General features: G+C 50.9%; 4 protein-coding genes across 10 annotated transcripts; 2 read left to right on the top strand and 2 right to left on the bottom strand.

Moving 5' to 3' along the window:
- Positions 1 to 331: 331 nt before the first annotated feature.
- On the top strand, positions 332 to 3,485 carry FCER1G (Fc epsilon receptor Ig). The gene is made up of 5 exons (XM_006215686.4): positions 332 to 508; positions 2,378 to 2,469; positions 2,634 to 2,669; positions 3,108 to 3,128; positions 3,289 to 3,485. The coding sequence occupies exons 1-5, from the start codon at positions 460 to 462 to the stop codon at positions 3,349 to 3,351; spliced, it is 261 nt and encodes an 86-aa protein (XP_006215748.1). The 5' UTR covers positions 332 to 459; the 3' UTR covers positions 3,352 to 3,485.
- Positions 3,486 to 5,714: 2,229 nt separating this feature from the next.
- Positions 5,715 to 8,813, bottom strand: APOA2 (apolipoprotein A2). 3 transcript variants are annotated; one of them, XM_072946249.1, is made up of 4 exons: positions 8,652 to 8,813; positions 6,740 to 6,815; positions 6,314 to 6,446; positions 5,715 to 5,949 (listed from the first exon to the last, which is right to left on the bottom strand). In XM_072946249.1, the coding sequence occupies exons 2-4, from the start codon at positions 6,789 to 6,791 to the stop codon at positions 5,832 to 5,834; spliced, it is 303 nt and encodes a 100-aa protein (XP_072802350.1). In that variant the 5' UTR covers positions 6,792 to 6,815; positions 8,652 to 8,813; the 3' UTR covers positions 5,715 to 5,831. The 3 variants fall into 3 exon arrangements, with proteins under 3 accessions (XP_072802350.1, XP_072802348.1, XP_072802349.1); XM_072946247.1 differs by lacking the exon at positions 8,652 to 8,813 and adding an exon at positions 8,375 to 8,636; XM_072946248.1 differs by lacking the exon at positions 8,652 to 8,813 and adding an exon at positions 8,404 to 8,636.
- A 35-nt stretch (positions 8,814 to 8,848) lies between these two features.
- TOMM40L (translocase of outer mitochondrial membrane 40 like) lies at positions 8,849 to 13,557 on the top strand. Of its 5 annotated transcripts, none has more exons than XM_006215688.4 (10): positions 8,849 to 8,993; positions 9,314 to 9,464; positions 9,757 to 9,824; positions 10,112 to 10,204; positions 10,468 to 10,569; positions 10,718 to 10,823; positions 11,013 to 11,135; positions 11,250 to 11,326; positions 11,523 to 11,625; positions 11,762 to 13,450. In XM_006215688.4, the coding sequence occupies exons 2-10, from the start codon at positions 9,350 to 9,352 to the stop codon at positions 11,899 to 11,901; spliced, it is 927 nt and encodes a 308-aa protein (XP_006215750.1). In that variant the 5' UTR covers positions 8,849 to 8,993; positions 9,314 to 9,349; the 3' UTR covers positions 11,902 to 13,450. The 5 variants fall into 5 exon arrangements, with proteins under 5 accessions (XP_006215750.1, XP_072802345.1, XP_072802344.1 ...); XM_072946243.1 differs by having other exon boundaries at positions 8,879 to 8,993; positions 9,214 to 9,464; positions 11,762 to 13,557; XM_072946244.1 differs by lacking the exon at positions 10,468 to 10,569.
- NR1I3 (nuclear receptor subfamily 1 group I member 3) lies at positions 12,497 to 17,360 on the bottom strand. Its single transcript, XM_006215692.4, has 9 exons — positions 17,169 to 17,360; positions 16,779 to 16,918; positions 16,188 to 16,318; positions 14,866 to 15,035; positions 14,492 to 14,631; positions 14,116 to 14,261; positions 13,908 to 14,024; positions 13,614 to 13,719; positions 12,497 to 12,758 (listed from the first exon to the last, which is right to left on the bottom strand). The coding sequence occupies exons 2-9, from the start codon at positions 16,883 to 16,885 to the stop codon at positions 12,629 to 12,631; spliced, it is 1,047 nt and encodes a 348-aa protein (XP_006215754.1). The 5' UTR covers positions 16,886 to 16,918; positions 17,169 to 17,360; the 3' UTR covers positions 12,497 to 12,628.
- Between the last annotated feature and the right edge of the window lie 383 nt (positions 17,361 to 17,743).

Here is a 17,743-nt window from a genome sequence, read left to right as displayed (position 1 = left end):
CACTTCTCTATTCCTCGTTTCCTGTTTTCCCCTCCCTTCCCCCCCTCCCCAACCCTTCCCGCCCTCATTAATTGGTAAACTCAAATCAAGATTGGGTACAAAGTTCCAGATGGGAGAGAAGGGGGCTATTGTGGGGTCTTAGAATCTCGAGGGGCAGTTTATCATGGATCTGTCAATGAACAGGGCTTCCCAAACATGGGAGCCCCCTCTTTCCCTGGTAGCAGGGGATTGGTCACTGAAGGACGGAGGCATAAGAACCCAGGTCTCTTAGCTCCCTTAGTTGGTCCTTCCGGGAGCCGCCCGGTCTCTAGTGCAGGAAGGGGAAGGGGCCAGAGCTGGGGGAAGGCGTGGCAGGAAGGGGGGAACTGTGGTCAGGGAGCTGCTCGCTGGCAGAGCACAGCTGCGCAGTGCTGTCAGAGCGTCCGATCCCAGCTCACGGCCACTTAGCCCCTGCCCAAGATGATTCCAGCAGTGGTCTTCCTCTTACTCCTTTTGGTTGAACAAGCAGGTGAGAGGGTTTGATGAGGGACAGTGAGCTGGGCTACAGGGTGGGAGTCAAGGGCCTGTGTCTGACGGCCGAGGCAGGGACAGACGGAGGAAGGCTGGCCCCGGCTAGATGGGCACGGAGACCCGGAGTCTGTCCTATCCAGTCCTCAGGGTACAGGAATCATAGTTTCTGCCTTTCTTGTCCCCTTCTTGCTTTCTCAGGCCTGATGTACGTGTAAGGCTTCAGTTTGGCAGAGGAGGGGAGTGGTGGTATGATACAAAAAGCTGGTCTGGGGAAAACTCCATTTCCCATGGTCAGTATTTTCTGTGGGGTGCCTTTGGTCATGCCCACTGGGAGCTGATCTCTAGTTGGTTAAATAATATTTATTAAGTCCCTTTTAGGAAAGCAGGGGCCTGCCCTTGTCTTCAGGAGTGAGGCAAGGATAGTCAAAACTTCATTGCTGCTTCTGTGGGTCATCACTAAGAAACCCCATCACGTCAACAGCTGATACGAGGGTGGGCAGCGTACAATGCCCAATTCTAGAGACCCGAGCATCCCCTGAGAAATTGAGGCAGAAATGGAAAGGTCCCTTCAGCTCTGAGGCTTCACCCTCTGAAATCTCACTTGCTGCTCTCTTTGAGTTGTCTGTCTGTGTTTTGAAGAGGGATAGTTACAGCTGAGGTTTGGAGAGGAAGGGGTTAGTGAAACTTAAGGGAAAGTGGGGAAATTAAAAGAGATGGACTGAGATGGAATTCCACCAGCCCAGCTGTGACGGTGGGGAAAAGGATTAAGAAAGCGGCCAGTCTGCTGCCCTGAGATGAGCAACCTGGGGCACTGAGGCAGAAAAGAGATGGCACAAACTTTGAAAGCAGAAAACCTGGATTTGAGTTCCAGCTCTGTCACTTAACTCTGGCCCGAATCTACTTAGCTCTTCTGAGCCCTGGTTTTATCACCTACAAAATGGCGATGACATTTCTTTCCCTCACAGGGAAGTTTTGAGATTTATGCAATATTGTGTGTGAAAGAGCGCCACAGAGTAAAACATACTATATACGGGTACCAGTCACACGCCCATGAGCTCTTCTGATAAAGAGTTGGAGCTGTTAGAAGCTGGAGCTCAAACCTTATTTGATTTTTTTTAATTGCACAAAACTTCCTCTCTCAGTGGCCCAGAGTGAGTGAGTAACAGGGCAGAGTACTCAGAGCCGGAATCCATACAGCTTGTGGTCATTCTGAACCTGGGCTAAGACACATTCAGCCTGTGTGCAGAGCCATCGGTAGCTATAAAGCCAAGGAAAGTGACATCTTGTTTTTATATATTCAAGTGTCTTGTAGGAGGACGGAAAGTGATGTGGCTGAGGCTAGATGACCAATAATAGAGTGATTGCCTTCCCTCCCTTCCCCAGCTCACATCCTTCCTGTCCAGCCCTCAGCCACAGGTCACAGGACTTAGCAGAGACACTCCTGTGGTTTCGTCTCTGAAATTTGTCACTGCCCGCCCCCCCACTACCCCTCGAAGGCTGAGGTTTTAGTCTTAGTTCAGTGAACTCAAATGGGCCCCTTGAGGACTATGGAGTGCTCAATGGTGCCTGAGGAACCCACAGGGCTAAAAAGAGGGTTCGGGGCTGAGGAGGAAGTCCTCAGCTCTCAGTACCCATCAGTTCCTTCACGACAGAACCCTTCACACTTTCTGTCCTACCCTCACCCTGGGGTGAGGGAAAAGAGGGAAAGGTGAGAGAAATAGGAATCCAGAGAGGAAGATGAAGTTTCTTCCCTTGGAGGGTGCCCCTCCAGGCCCTGTCCTATCTCCCAGAGCCCTTTCCTTCTCTCCTCTGAGTCCCAGATCTTCCCTGCTGCCCCTGACCCCACGGGTACCCTCTATCCCCTCAGCGGCCCTGGGAGAACCCCAGCTTTGCTATATACTGGATGCAATCCTGTTTTTGTATGGTATTGTCCTCACCCTGCTCTACTGCCGACTCAAGGTAAGGTTGGGGCAGGGTGGGGTGAGGGCTTGGAATGAGAAGTGGGAGGGTGGTGGCAGCAGGGCTTCAAGGAGAGGGAGTAAAAGGGTTCCCCTACAAAGTTTGGAGGGAAGGGGGATGGGCCACTAACTTCGCCTGTACTAATGATATTTCCCCTACCCCAGCTCCAGGTGCGAAAAGCAGCTATAGCCAGCTATGAGGTATGGAACCTCCCTCCACTGGGTTTCAACAATTTTTCAAACTCTCAGCCATTCTGGGGCTTTAGCCTTGAGGTCTGTGGCTTCTGGGGGTAGGAACATGACACTAGGGTGCTGATCTGTATAAGCTTCTGAGGTCCCCCTCCCACCTCCTCCTAACTACACTGCCACCTAGCCAAGTCACAAGTGAAATATTCAGCAGGTGATGAGGAAGAGTCAAGTGTAGTGTGACAATGAGTACATGAGAGAGTTGTATGTTGAATGTATATGTGTTTGTAGCCATGTGGGCAAATGTGCATTCATGCCCCAGAGTATCCATGTCAGTACCCTCTGGTCCAAGGGGGCCACCCATGGCCAGAGACTTCCCTGGGTGGTGAGAAGATGCTGAGAGGCCCTGTGAGAGGTGTGAGCTCTAATGCCTTGTCCCTTTTGCCTCTGCAGAAATCAGATGGTGTTTACACGGTGAGTGAAGCTGCCTCCGCAACCCCCTACCCCAGTCCCAGGAAGTCAGCAAAAAAGAGTGGGCTTTTGAGTGACCTTTGGAAGGGGCAGGGCCTGTAGGGGTGGGATGGGCCCTGTGATGGACTCAAGCTCCTGACTATCCTCTGACATCTACCTCCAGGGCCTGAGCACCCGGCACCAGGAGACTTATGAGACCCTGAAGCATGAGAAACCACCACAATAACCTTAGAACAGATGCCCTTGGACACATCCTTCTTCCACTCTCCTCCCAGCCCTCATGGTTGGCAGCTGACCCTATCCCTGTAATGACCCTATACCCCCACCCCTCATTAATAGACACCTCTCTGTCAAAGACCTCAGATGCTCTTCATCAATGTTTTTATTCTAGTCTCACCCACTTACACCACCCTTCCCCTCTTCTCCATTTCAACTGCTACTAAACAATGGAAAGGAACTGTCATCAATAAAGCCACCACAGACTGGACTCTAGTTATTCATTCATTTAACATATACTTATTCAGCCTCTACTAGTCTAGACTGGATACTGAAGACATTTTGAGTAAGGCAAACTCAGTTCCTGATCTTTCAGAGTTCACAGGTTAGTAGACTTCAGGGCTGTTTTGCTTGACTAAGGGATGAATGTTGGCTGTGACTTGGGGAAGGATCTCCTCATTCTCTAGCATGGAACTGGGGCAGGAAGTAATGTATTGAGAGTCTAGGCACATTCAGAGACATTTGAACCCAAGAAATGACTTCTGTACCCATCCTGGCCCCCTGTGTCTGACAACTGAAACAAGGCTGGGTTGTGGGAAAGCCTGGCTGTCCAACCCCAAATAGTCACCAATCCAGATGACAGTGGGCTTCAGGGAGAAGTGTGAGCACAGCTCTTAATATACACACATACAGGCATTAGTATAGCTGAAAAGCCAAACACACAAATGGGATGGTGTGTTGAAAGCTTGTGTGACACTCCTAATGGAAGGCTTTATGAGAACAGTGAGTTTTCAGTGGATTCTGGGGCAAGAGGGACCTGAGGGGCCAGGTAGGGGTTGGAAGTGGGTAAGGCAAAGGAGAACAAGTCTGGTCCAGATAAGAGGTCAGCTTCTCCGAACACATGGGTGAGCAGTGAAGGAAACCCCTTGTCAATGCCTGTCCTGTTTCTAGGCAGGGTTCCCTGGAAGTATCTGAAACTCATCAGAGGCTTCCAGTCCTACTTGTGACCCAGCAGCCCTGACCAAATGGGTCTGGAGTCCCCAGGCTTACCCCAGCAAGCCTCCATACTTTGCAATACTTTGCACTGCATGGTGACTTACACTTTCCAATATGTTTTCCAGCTTATTGTACCATTTGATCTACTCACTAACCCTGTGAGTAAATTCAGGCTCTTTGAAGTTGATTAACCTGTCCAAGGTCATCTTGCAAGTGACAGACATATCTCTGTCCCTGCACATTTTGCCACGTGAGGAAAAAAAAAAAGACACCAAGAAAGAAAGGGGAAGAAAGTAATCGTAAGTGGTGAGGGTCTTGAAGGCCAGACTGAAGAGGCTGATTAATATAAAGAAGAAATTGGAGCCATCTCTGGTGTCTGGGAAAAGGTGATTTCAGATGAGATATGAGAAATGAGCCAGGATAGGGAAGAAACGATTTTAAAGATAGAGTAGAAATAAAGTTTTATTGGAAAAATGCTCATTTTCCCATTTTGGGATTGTGAGTTTCCTGCATCAGTCCAGCCTGATTTCCATTCCATTTTGATTTAATCCAGGTATCACAGCTACCAAAGTTTCTCAAGGCCCACATGTCTACCAAGTTGAAGACCTGTCAGGCCTTTAAGTGGCTGTCACATCTACTGGTTCCAGGCTCTAAGATGGCTACCAGAACTTAGGCCAGAATAGCACCCAGATAATAGTGGGGGAGAAGCTTGGAATGGGTGTTCCCCAGACAGGGGGGTCTAGGTGAGAGGTTTTAAATCGAAGGATTATTAGGGGGATGAGTAAAACTCAGTGGCAGAGCACATGCTTAGCATGCACGAGGTCCGGGGTTCAATCCCCAGTACCAGTGCTTCCATTAAAAAATAATAATAATAAAATAAATGGAAGGATTAGAGCCCTTTTGGGGAGAGGAGTAAACCCAGATCTTTTACTGCAGGATAAGAGGAAGCACAATGTTCTTCTGGCTCAGAAGGGAAGAGGGGGCCTTGGGTGACACCTTTGGGCTCATTTTTGGGAAGCTTTCTCCTCTTCATAGTATGATAGAGGAAATTCTGAGGGGTGTTGTCATTTCCTATGACTTCCAGGAGTCTAGGGATTTGGTTCATGAATCCTTCATGCTTTTCATGGTTCCATGTCCAAGGCAAAGGCTCTTTAGTCTCCCCAACAGGGGTGTTCCCAGGACTGTAGGAAGATTCCTTGGATTTGGAGAAGACTTACGGGCACCCCCACGTTGTCACTTCCATCATTTATTTTTTCAACCCTTTCTCCACACCAAAACCCATCTCCTGTTAGAAGCAGATTTCTCTTTGTTCTCTCCACTATTCCTCCCTCACTATCCCTATTTCTCTCAGTCCCCAAAACATACCAGGCTCACAACTTGACTCCTTCAGTATTTATTGTAGAAAACAAGGACTGGGTGGGGAAAGGAGCTCTAGGTCTGGCCCGTCAGTATTCAAGAGGCCCGCTGGGGATGGAAGATAATGGTCTAGACATCTCACTGGGCAGGAGGCTGTGTTTTGAGGTCCATGAAATTGCTCAGGAAGTTAATCAGATCAGTTCCAGCCTTCTTGACCAGGGGTGTCAGCTGCTCCTGTGTCTTCTCAAAGTAAGCCCTGGATATGTAAGGGATTAGAAGTCACCATGAAGAATTGGCAGGGACCTTGGTGGTGGTGGGAGGTGAGACCCAAGTCCCCAGACTCTAGTGCTTGGTCTGTCTTGGAATGGCAAAGCTCCTAGGAGGAGAGGTAAGCCCTCCACCGAGCAGAGGAACAGACCCCAGAGATAGAATTTCAAAGCCCAGTTCCTGCTGCCCAAGAGGTCCATGGGATCTATGGGGTGATCAAGGAATTTTCTCTCCAATTTAAATCCCATCCTCCCTAACCCCGACTCCTGAGCTCAGACTATGTGAGACCTCCCGGCTTCCCTTCTTTCTCTCCACAGCCCCCTGGTCCCTGAACCCCTTTTGCTGAGACTTACTTGGCCTGGGTTTGAAGCTCTGAGCCCTTGGCCTTCTCTACCAGGTCCTTGCCATAGTCGGTCACGGTCTGGAAGTACTGAGAGACCAGGCTCTGCAGACTTGGCTCCTCTGCCTGTCTCCGAACCAAAGCCCCTGCACACACACAGAAACACACACACACACACACACACACACACACGTTTCTTAGCTGGGTCCCCAACAATGGGTCCCATTTCTCTGCCAGTATCCAGCCCCAGCTCTCAGCCCTCTCCCCAAACAGGTATCCAGCTCCAGGTCTTTGGATGGGCTTTCTGGGCTTTAGAGAGGGAATGATTTTCCTTTTAAGCTCCCTGGTTGCCAGACCCGGGCAGAGGAGCACAGACTGATAAACAGCTAGGACCCAAGCACCTTCTCCTCCCTGGGACCCGTCCCCGTATCACACCCACCTTCAAAGCTACAGATGGTGAGGAGCAGCACAGTCACTGCAAGCAGCTTCATGGTGTTAACAGTGGGGAAAGTGGCCTGCAAACAGTTGGGGGTAGGGGAGGACACTGAAGCTGAATGGGCTTCAGCCCCTCCCCAGGGACCCCTACCTACATATCCACACCAACCTGATTCCCTCCCCTTCCATAATTAAAACCTGGTCCCCTTTGGATGCTGCCCAGACCTCTTGCTCCCTTACTGTACCTAGTCGGCGTCACTGTCCTTGCTGTCTGTGCCTGGCCTGACTGGGGAGGCAGGGACCATATATCTGTCTGCTTCCCCACCCCCATGTCAGGTGACAAGGACTTTGGAAGGGCCCAGTGGGGCAGGGGCCATGTTGGAGTAAACAAGCTGGAGAAATGGGGGAGGAGAGGACAAGCACGTGGGGGGACTCATGGGGACTGGATGGGAGGCAGGGGTGCAGGCCTTAGTGCATGCCAAGGGGGCATACTTTAGGCCTATTCAACATTCATTCCTTTTGAGGCTGAGGCTAGTAGTCCTTGGATTTGAATGCTGCAGGAAACAGGATTTCTAGGGTTTCTTTCTTTCTTTCTTTTTTCTGGAAAGCTCTGACATATCAAGCCCTCAGCCCTTAGTATCTTTGTTCCGTTATGGGTAGATTTCAGCTCCCAACCCTAATCCCCTTTTGCTGCAACTTGGCAGAGAGGTATTGGGGAACAGAAGAAAGAAGAAAGGAGATGAAATCAGGGGCAGGGGTGAGAGGAATGCTGGCTTGGGTCAGAGGGCAAGTCTGATTGATTCTGTCCCTTTTTAAGTTAATGTGTAATGAGACCAGGGAGAAACCACTAGAGCCAAGAATGACCTTCCTGAGTGCTGATAAATGAGCACAGCCCACCCCCAATAAAACAAATTCAGAAAGCAGCCTCTGCCCTCCCCCTCCCAATTAGAGTGCTCTGGCAGGAAAAAAGGTGAGTTGAGAGGCTTCCACCAAGGATAAATGTGGGAGGTCTTTGGTCATTTGGATCACCTTATCAGTTCTATCATTGGTCAGCCAATGTGAGTCAGCAGGGACCACAGCATCCCTTTGACCAAGGCCCCAGTCTTTATCCCAACCCTGACTGTGAGGGAGGGCAGAAGTACACTTCTAGGCCAAAGGCACTTGGGTGAAATCAGCCAGATATCAGAAGAATTCGTATCCTTTATCGTTTTGCCCTCCAAGTGTATGTAGAACATTCCTAAGAGATGGGAGTGGACATGTGAGTGCTAGTGAGGAAGGTGACCAGAGTCCAAGAAATCATACTCCATCTTCAATTATTTCTCTGTGGAGCACTTAGTATTTGAAGGGCATGCCATTAATTTGTTCGTGGCTTTGTAGTGGAGTGCATTTGAAGTCAGGAGTCCGTATTCCTAGATATTATTTGCCAACTCTGCCTGGGGAATCAGGGAAGGAAGGATTAACTACAGGGGTCAGCTGTTTCAGGGACTTGTTCTGCTAGAACTAAGGCTGCAGCCCCTGCTCCTCTACCCCAAACTCTCACACTTATTCCCATTCCATCGAGGGGACAAGGGGCCGAACTTTGAGAGGTGTAGACCTCCAGGAGGGAAGTGTGGCTCCATTTTCCTCGAGAGAGCTGTACCTGAGACTAGGAATCATTTGGAGGTGTACCGTATACTGTGAAGAACTGTGAAGAGGAGTCCCCAGGGGTTCCTGTGGGGTGGGGGTGGGGTGCGCAGTGTTCTGTTCGAAAGAAGTTTTCACAGTCGTTTCCTGGGCCACCCTTCAAAAACACGTATCCAGGCTATGTGGCGGAACGGACTTCAGTGGCTCAAGCTCCAAGATGCTCCCTCTAGTGTCTTGTACGCTTAAAGGTTTTTCCCGACCTTGGAGAGGCAGGGCGATCTAAGGCCACCTACCGGAGTCAGTCTAAGGACCTATCAAATCCCGCCTGTCTCTGCAGTGCCGGGGTTAGACCTCTCTGGATGCAAGGTTTGCCATTCCTTTGCTTCCTTCTCTCCCATTGGCCCCTGGGAGATCGAGGCAGCTTTTTTTTTTTTTTTTAATCGATTGGGCGGCGCACAATCAAGGGAGGGTTGGGTCTTTGAAATCTTTTCTTACGCCCGGTTCCAAGATGGCGTTCATGGCCACGCTGGGAATGCAGGGTGAAGCCGCAGTTCTGCCATCACTCAAGATGGCTGCCCCCATCAAGATGACCGGGGTGTGCCGGGGGGAAAGGGGCAGCATGATGGTCTGAGAAGGTAAGGGCTATTGCTCCATTGCAAGCCTCGCCTTGGGGCCTAGGAATGAAGAGTAGAAAGACTAGGAAGCTGGGTGATGTCTGTGGCGGGGACTAGGATTAGAGATTGGGGGAGGAGACAGGGGTGACAGGTGGGGGTGAGGGATTAAAGATGGGATGGGAGTGTGCCTGGGGTTCAAACTCCCCACCAGTGCCCTCTCTCCCCACTCCTCCTGTTCCAGGTCTAGCGTTGGACCATGTGGAAGTTTCTGGGACTGGGGAGTCGGATAATGGGGGGTGGGGCCCGTGGTGGGTAGAGGAAGCTATAGAGTCCTTTCCCAGGCCAACCCAGGCTCCTCCCATGTCCTCTGGAATGAAATGGGGAACACACTGGGCCTAGCACCAATGGGTGCTTTGCCCCGCCGGAGCCCCCGTCGAGAGGAACCTCTTCCCAACCCTGGGAGCTTCGATGAGCTGCACCGGCTATGCAAAGGTGAGAACTTGTCATTTGTGTGTCTCAAGTTGAAGGGGCAGAGAAGGGGAGGGTCTTGAGTGCTGGATGTCCAGTGATCGGAGCAGAAAAGGGGAGATCACAGCTGGGGCATCCAGCCCCAGTGAGGTTCAAGTGCCCCAATGGAGTGGAGAATTTCCCGTTTCAGGACTTGAAAGGAGGTCAATTTCTCCAAAGCACTTTCTGTGGGATTGAAAGGGGAGACTACTTCTTGGGGTAGGGATTCCTTGTCTGTGCTTATTCCTTCCCTTCCCCTCCCCTCCACCCCCTTCAGATGTATTCCCAGCACAGATGGAGGGAGTGAAGCTCGTTGTCAACAAGGTTCTGAGCAGCCATTTCCAGGTGCTCCCACTTCTCTGGCCCCTCCTTACTATTCCTCCCTGCCTGTCCCTGGATCTCCTTCTCTTTCCCTTTGTACTCCAGCCTTAGCCAGGCTATAGGGAACAAAGAGGGAGGATGTGGGGGCTCTCTTTACTTCCTTTGCCTGTGGGACTTGTTGCTTTTAATCTGTGTATGTTGGAATATTTGGGTTCCTTAAAAGACCTTCTGAGTGGAGAGAAGATGAAGGGTGGGACGGGGATTGAAATGGAGCAGGAATGCTTCTCCTCTATTGATTTCTCTTTCTCTAGGTGGCTCACACTGTGCACATGAGTGCTCTGGGCTTGCCTGGCTACCACCTCCATGCAGCCTATGCAGGGGATTGGCAACTTAGCCCCACTGAGGTGAGGGCTCCCCACACTTGGGTTATCTCCCTAAAAATCCCAGCTGGGACCCAGGTGTAGAGGAGGAGGAAATGTGTGTGTTATGGGGAAGAATGGTTTCTTCTGAATGGGAGAGGGTGGGGAAACATTTCTGTGGGAGGAGCTGAGAGTTTGTCTTTGTGGCTCCACCAGGGGGCGCTGGGTACAGCGAAAGAAATCCTGAACTTGGATTTAGGCTGAATCCTGCCACCCAGCTCAGTCTTACTGTCTACACTCTTCAACAGGTGTTCCCCACTGTGGTAGGGGATATGGACAGCAGTGGTAGCCTCAATGCCCAGGTCCTGCTCCTCCTGGCAGAGCGGCTCCGAGCCAAGGCTGTCTTCCAGGTGACCCATGGTTCCTGCCTTCAGACACTGAAGCATTTCCTCTTTCTCCTCCATGAGTGTCCTGCCCTGGGGGCTCTAGGAGGAGGAGCAGAGGCTATAGTGATCCTAAATAAGGAGAGAGATTTTACTTCTTGCTGTTCCTACCCAGACACAGCAGGCCAAATTCCTGACATGGCAGTTTGATGGCGAGTATCGGGGAGATGACTACACAGCCACTCTGACCCTGGGAAATCCTGACCTGATCGGGGAATCGGGTGAGGAATTGGCACAGGGTTCTATTCATCTTGGCTGCCCACTTGCTCATATTGGCTCTGCCTCTTCACTGTCTGTACAGTTCAGGGATTAGAAAAGAAACTTCTTGGGCAGGCTGGGGTGGGGACTGCTGAGGTGAGGGAGCAGTCCTATCTCTATGACTGACTCTGTGTCTCCCCACTCACCCACAGTGATCATGGTTGCTCACTTCCTGCAGAGCCTCACTCATCGACTGGTGCTAGGAGGAGAGCTAGTTTATCACCGGCGGCCAGGCGAAGAGGGGGCCATCTTGACACTGGCTGGGAAGTACTCGGGTACGGGGTGAGGCAGAATAGTGATGGGGAGGGAAATCCTGAGCTTGGCTGGGGTTCCTGGCCTGTGTCCTAATACAGTAACATTTCTTTTCTCTTGTACTTTGTTTTTCACAGCTGTACACTGGGTAGCTACATTGAATGTGGGATCAGGTGGGGCCCATGCAAGTTATTACCACAGGGCAAATGAACAGGTGAGTCTCCTGATCCCATCCCCCACACCTGCAAGTTGCTCTGGATCTCCCTCCACAGGCCCTACTGACCAACTGTTCTTCCTCCCCACACGACACATACATTTCACGCATGCCTTCATTCTGCTGATGCCCTGTAAGGACTCCTCTAGTCTTCATTGAGACAGATCCCTCTCCCATCCTTCCCCTTGGTTCTCAGGTTCAGGTTGGAGTGGAGTTTGAGGCAAATACAAGGCTACAAGACACAACCTTCTCCTTTGGTTACCACCTGACTCTGCCCCAGGCCAACATGGTGTTTAGAGGTGAGGCTTATTTAAATGACATTCAGAAGTGCTGAGGGATTGGGGAGACAGTGGGAAGGAAGCTCCGCCTTACTTCCGCCGACCCCTTTCTCCAAGCGCTGTTAAATAACCTAGTCTATATCCTCTTCCCCAACAGGCTTGGTGGATAGTAACTGGTGTGTGGGTGCTGTGCTGGAGAAGAAGATGCCCCCCCTGCCTGTCACCCTAGCCCTTGGAGCCTTCCTTAATCACTGGCGCAACAGATTCCATTGTGGCTTCAGCATCACTGTGGGCTGAGGTTGTCCCAGAGCCAGCCCGCACAGCAGCTGGAACCTCTGAGTCAGGTGCCCTAGGGCCAGAGACTAGGCCCTTCCCCAGAGCCCACCTTGCTGGGTGATCTCTAGGGCCCAGGAGCCAGAGTGGGGACAGGACCATGCCCTCCTCAGAACTGGAGCTGCCACAGGGGCAGCTGCTGAGGCAGTGGTTTGAGGCTCCCCACTCTGTCATCAGCCCCAGAATCATCTTCCCATGCTCTTGTGGCTCTGGACTAAGGGAGAAGGATTAAGGGGTATGTCTGGCTGATTTTCCTCTCCTCACTCCCATTTCCTTCATTTCCCTGTGGATTAAAGCTCCTAGCCTCTTCCTCTTCAGAGCAGAAAAATCTGCATGGGATTAGCTCCCCATCCTCTTTTCCATCCCAGAGTCTCCCAAGGCTGGGAAGGAAGGGCTGAAGGGCTAAATCTTTGGCCTCAGAAAGTGGGGCTCACCTATTCCCAGAAGCAGCTTCTTTACCTCTTAGCCCTGGGGCTTCCTCTTTCCCCATCTTCTGTGCTTCCAGAGAACAACTTTGTCCCCATGGCGACCCCTCACTGTCCCCATTACTGCATGAAGAGGCAGTTATTGCTTTAATCTTTCATTGCAACCAGGGGGCTCCATTTCTACTGGCCCCAACCTATGGTTCCAGCGTTTTCCCCTTTCCAGTCCAATGTGTCCAGGTGGGCTGGGAAAGGAGGTGGACTGGGCCTTAGCTGCAGATCTCCTGGAGCAGTGGCATCATGGTGGACAGTCCCTGGATGTGCTGGATTTGGTACCCATATGCATTGTTAATGCTCCGGAGCTCAGCCAACAGGCCCAGCAGCTTCGCATATAGAAACCTGGGAAGAAGTAGTGGGGTCACCAGGGAAAGAGGAGGGAAATAAAGCAGCTGAGAGTCTTGTCCTGAGCCCTGATTCCCTGAACCACCCCTCAGTGAAGCTAGGTCTGAACACTAGAAAATATGCTCTGGTGTGACAAATGTACCAAAAGTTCCAAAGGTCCCCAAGGGGGCCTCTGACACTGACTCCTTTCACTATGCCATTTTTCTTGAACCCAGAGCTCTGAGCCCCAAGTGTGAAGAAAACCCCAGACTTGGCCAGATTTTCAACTGTGTGGCATCTGAGGATCTGGCCTTCCAGAGCAGGTTCCAGAAGGTGGATGTGTTCTGTGGTATAAAGCATCCCTTTTCTGGCCGAGTGGGCTCATTGAGGAATAAGCAAGAATAGAAGTGGAGCATACCTTAGAGCCTGGATAGATCATGGACTGTGATACAGGGACTGGCTTTGGCCATGAAATTGAATGACCATAAGTTCAAGGGGAATGAAAAATTAAAGGAATTGGACCAATGGAGAGGAGGGGAAGGGCCAAGGAAAGAGAGTGAACAAAACTGTTGAAAGGCTGCTCTAGTCTGGAGAAGTTGCTTGGTGAGGTGATGGATGTCATCAATCTCAGGAATGCTATTATACAGAGCCTATGAGCTACTACCTTGCATCTCTACTGAATAAAAAAATATGGAAAAAGTGAGATGAAATAGCAGTAGGAGCAATTTGGATGCCGGAACTCTATGAGATGGGAGGGAAGGACTAGACCTTCAAGGGCCCTGGTTTCCCAAAAGAAAGGACAGCAAAAGCTTCCTGAGTTCAATGTCTCCCTAACCCGTTCCTGCTCTGGTATAGCCTCCAGTCCCACCATACCGGTCCCGGGGATTTGGCTGCTGGCCTTTGATGTATCTCTGCAGAGTCAGTGCCATCTCCTCTTGCAACTGATCAATCTCCTCCCTCCGGGTTACCCCAGGCCGGTCTGTAAGATAGGGAGTAGGGCAGGACAAGGTTGGGGGTTGTGGGTAGCCTGCACAGGGGGGGACCCAAGGCTGAGATAGACCCATTCCAGTGGTTTGAAGACTAAGGCTTGGATGGGTGGATGCAGGGAGCTGGGAGTTTGGGCAGAGGTGGTGGAACAAAAGCTTTTGGGCTTTGGGGGATACTCACCAGGAGAGAAGAGGGCCATGGCAGCCATGAGCACATACTCGGGCTCCTGGAGCTGTAGTCGCCGCAATGTCCTATGGAAGCCAAAGAGCAACTCCAAAAACTCTTCCTGAAACCCCGCTGTGGGAGACACAAGGCTTAGGAGCCTTTGGTTCACCTTGCCACATACCATACCAAAGGGATGCCTTCTACTGTTCTAGCACCATCTCACCATGCACTGCATCTTCTATTGTGTAGCGAAGAGGCCCACAGAGGAAGTTTTGTGTTTGGAGACAGAAAGTGGTATTGAGTGCTATATGACAGATTTCTATAGCTGCTCCTTTGAGAAGGGAGATCTGGTCCTCCATGGGCAGGGACCTGTGGGGAGTAGGTAACCGGCACTTCAGACTCTAGCCTGAACTTCAGAGAGGGAGTGGAACTCCCAGTTCTGATTGGATACTTAAAAACAAAGCTGGGAATTCAAGACCTGGCTTTTGGAAAGGCTGAGGGATGGGTTAGTTTGGTCAGTGACTTTATTTATTTTTGGTCGGGGGCAGATTATAGTTCACGAGTGTTTTCTTCCTGAAAGGTAAGGAGAGGTCACATACCGAAAGAGGGGGAGATCCTTGGTGAACTTGATGATTTGCTGTACCATGAAAGTATTGACGTCTGCAAAGTGTGTGAGCAGCGCCAGTGCAGGGACCAGGGTGGGCAAGCGCTGGTGATGGGTGAACAGATGAGCTGGAGGCTGCAGAGATCAGAACCTAAGTAAGAGGCACCCCCTCGACCACCCCTTAGGAATCCCCTTTAGGCCTCTCCAGCTTTATCTTGGATGGGTTCTAGGCTGAGGAATCTGCCCCACTGAGGTTCCGGAGAAGTCCCGTCCTCTGTATTGGTGCATGGCACACAGCCCCCTCCCTCAGGCCAGCCTCCTTGGGCACCCTTTTTGTCACATTCCAGCTTGAATCCTGTAAGTGCTCACCCTGAACTGCACAAACTGGTGAAACATGGGGCCCACGTGGCGGGTGTGGGCCCCCAGGAGTGTCTGGACTAGCTCTTTCTGCTCCTTACTCAGCTGCATCGATGCTTGCTGTGCCCGTCGTTGGGCCTGTCTCGCTCGCCGCAATGCCAGGGCTCCTGCTGATAGGATCACTGTGCCCAGGGAAGGGATGTGACAAAGCTATTGAGACCAGCAGAGAGCGACTTTCTCTGCCAGCCCCTGGTCTGTGACCCTCAGACACTGCACGATGAAGGACACAGGGACAGAGGAGAGTTCCTGAGGCCTCCTTGGGCTTGGGTAAAGTCCCAAGGGCTCCAGGTGGCAGGAGGTTCCTGTACACTCTCCTCGACCTGAGAGGCACTGCATTAGAAAACAATGCACTGTGGGAGGGAAAGAGAGGATGGAAAGTAAAGTGGGAACAGTGGAAGGAGATGTTTGGCTTCTGGGGAAATGTTGAAGCGGGAGGACTCTTGGTACCTAAAACATCACCTATGTTTGCATGGCATTGTAATTTCAAAGGTTCTGAGGTTAAATCTCCATGGGTAAAGAGGGCAGGTGTTATCTATATTTTTCAGAAACACAAACAGGCTGACATTCCAGTGACAGGTCCAAGATTACATATATGATGTAGTTTGAATTCAAACCAAGACTTTTTTTGACTTCTACAGTTTCCACTGCTCCGTATTGAACAGTAGTGTGATGTCATAGAAAAAGCAAGTGTCTGACGAATACTGACCCTATAGCTTTTCAGCTGAGTAGACTTGGGCAAGTTGACTTCTGTTACATTAAGTTGACTACAAGTTACATTATTTGTTGGGAGCATAGCCTAATTATCTGGCACAGAGGAAAAGCATTAAATAATTAATTTAACAATGATCAAGTACCTACGATGTGACAGGCAGTATGCTTGAAAAATAGAAGAGAAAGAGCAAGCCATAGAGGAAGAGTGTTCCGGGTAGAAGCAATGGCAAGTGTAAGTAGAAGTTACAACAGTCCCGAGGATAGCGCGCTTGGTGTGTTTGAGAATGGCATTGATGTCAGTGTGGTTGGGATGGACTGAGCAAGGGGAAGAGGAGGAAGTAAAATCTGAGAGGTGGTATTGGGGAGCTCAACCATGAGGTCATGGACCATAAGAGAGATGAGGAGCCCTTGGAGGTTTTGAGCAGAAAAGTGACACTGTCTGACTTGTTTAAAAAGCTTACTCTGCCTGCTGTGTGGAGAATACGCTGTGGGAACAAGGGCAAAGCATAGTCAGTGGAGAGACATAGTCAGTGGATTCTAGGGATGGTAGGGGGCCAACTCACTGTCTTTCTTCATGCCAGCATCTAGGCACTTCTGCAACCTGCAGGCTGGGCAGTGGCGCCTCTGGGCCTTGCTGACCTTACAGCTTCCCGCAAAGGGACAGGTGAGAGCAGTGCTTTTGTTGACTGTTCGCCTGTGAAGACGGAGACATGAAGGGTCAGGGATGGTAGCGAGCAGGTGGGTATGTGAGGGGCCCAAATGACATGTTCTAAAAGAATTTATGGTGACATGGGCTAATCTGAGCTGTGCCTAGAGGCCCCTAGGGGTGGAGAGGATACAATGCATCTCAAGCATTTCCACCGGGGCACAGAATCAGGAAAGCCTGGTTGATGCTGTACTAGCTTGCTGCTTGCCTTGAATGAAGACACTTGACTAAGGAATTGTGGCCATAGGACAGATGATCTGCCTTCCCTCTGTAATTTTGCCACCTGTTTATACAGTGTTGAGGTTGGCAATTTGCAGCATAGCCAGCCACAGGGTAGTTAGGCTCCAGGATGCAGGAATGATGTAGCAGGACAAGCTTGGGCATGTGCCAGGGCTTAAGGGCTGCCTGCAAGCAGTTTGAGAGTTTCAGTTTGGGAGGAGGTTCTCACCTGAAGAAACCCTTGCAGCCCTCACAAGTCAGGGCATGGAAGTGGTAGCCCGTGGCTCTGTCCCCGCACACCACACAGTACCTTGGCTCATCTTCCCCGCTGGTCATGGCTTCAGGTGTTGGGGTGGCTGTCACAGGCCCCTGAATGTGGAGGGGTTAGCATTCAGCTCTGGACCCTCTTGACCCTCTTCTCCCCCTTCTGCAGAACCTCTTCACAAACCTGCCCTGGGCCTGACCCTCTGTGTTATCTGAACTTTATTGCTTTCAGTTTCTGGCCCCCAAAAGGTTTCCTACCTGCTCCTTTTAGGCAGCATGTCACCTGTAGGCCCTGACCCTCTGTGTTATCTGAACTTTATTGCTTTCAGTTTCTGGCCCCCAAAAGGTTTCCTACCTGCTCCTTTTAGGCAGCATGTCACCTGTAGGCCACAGAATCTGGTGTCGGATTCTTCTCAGACTACCACTCTGACCCCGCTTTCCCCTTGATCTCAGGAGCTACCGGAGTTAAGAGTTATGGATTATGGCCTCAGTACCTGGAAAACAAGGAACACCTGGTATGTGTGGCTTCCAGTTGTTCTCAGCGACTACCAGGATAGGGCACAGACTCTGGACCCAGGGCAAAGGCTTGGGTGGGAGGTGTTCCCAGCATGCCCATGGTGCTGGTTGCTGCCACATGGGGAGGGACCCTGGTAGGTAGGAACCTCATGACTCATTAGAAGCTGTGCCTCATTGGATCCGTTTCCCTACTGCCGAGCTTCAGGCTAGATCTTCAGCCTCCCCTGTACATGGATCCTAGACAAGCTGCGGGGAGAGACAGAGAGAGACAGAGCAAGTGTTCTCACACGCAGTATGTCAACAGTAAAAGAACAGACAAAACAATTGCACCAGGCTCTCAAAAGGAGAGTTCTTCAAAAGAGACTGGGGTCTAATCAAGAGCTGATGCAAAGAACTAGAAGAGGTCCTATTTCC

The sequence above is a fragment of the Vicugna pacos genome, chromosome 21 (assembly GCF_048564905.1).
Source record: "Vicugna pacos chromosome 21, VicPac4, whole genome shotgun sequence".
Lineage (NCBI taxonomy): Eukaryota > Metazoa > Chordata > Mammalia > Artiodactyla > Camelidae > Vicugna > Vicugna pacos.
The sequence above is the reverse complement of the archived record's forward strand: the minus strand, read 5'-3'. Positions and strand labels throughout refer to the sequence as shown.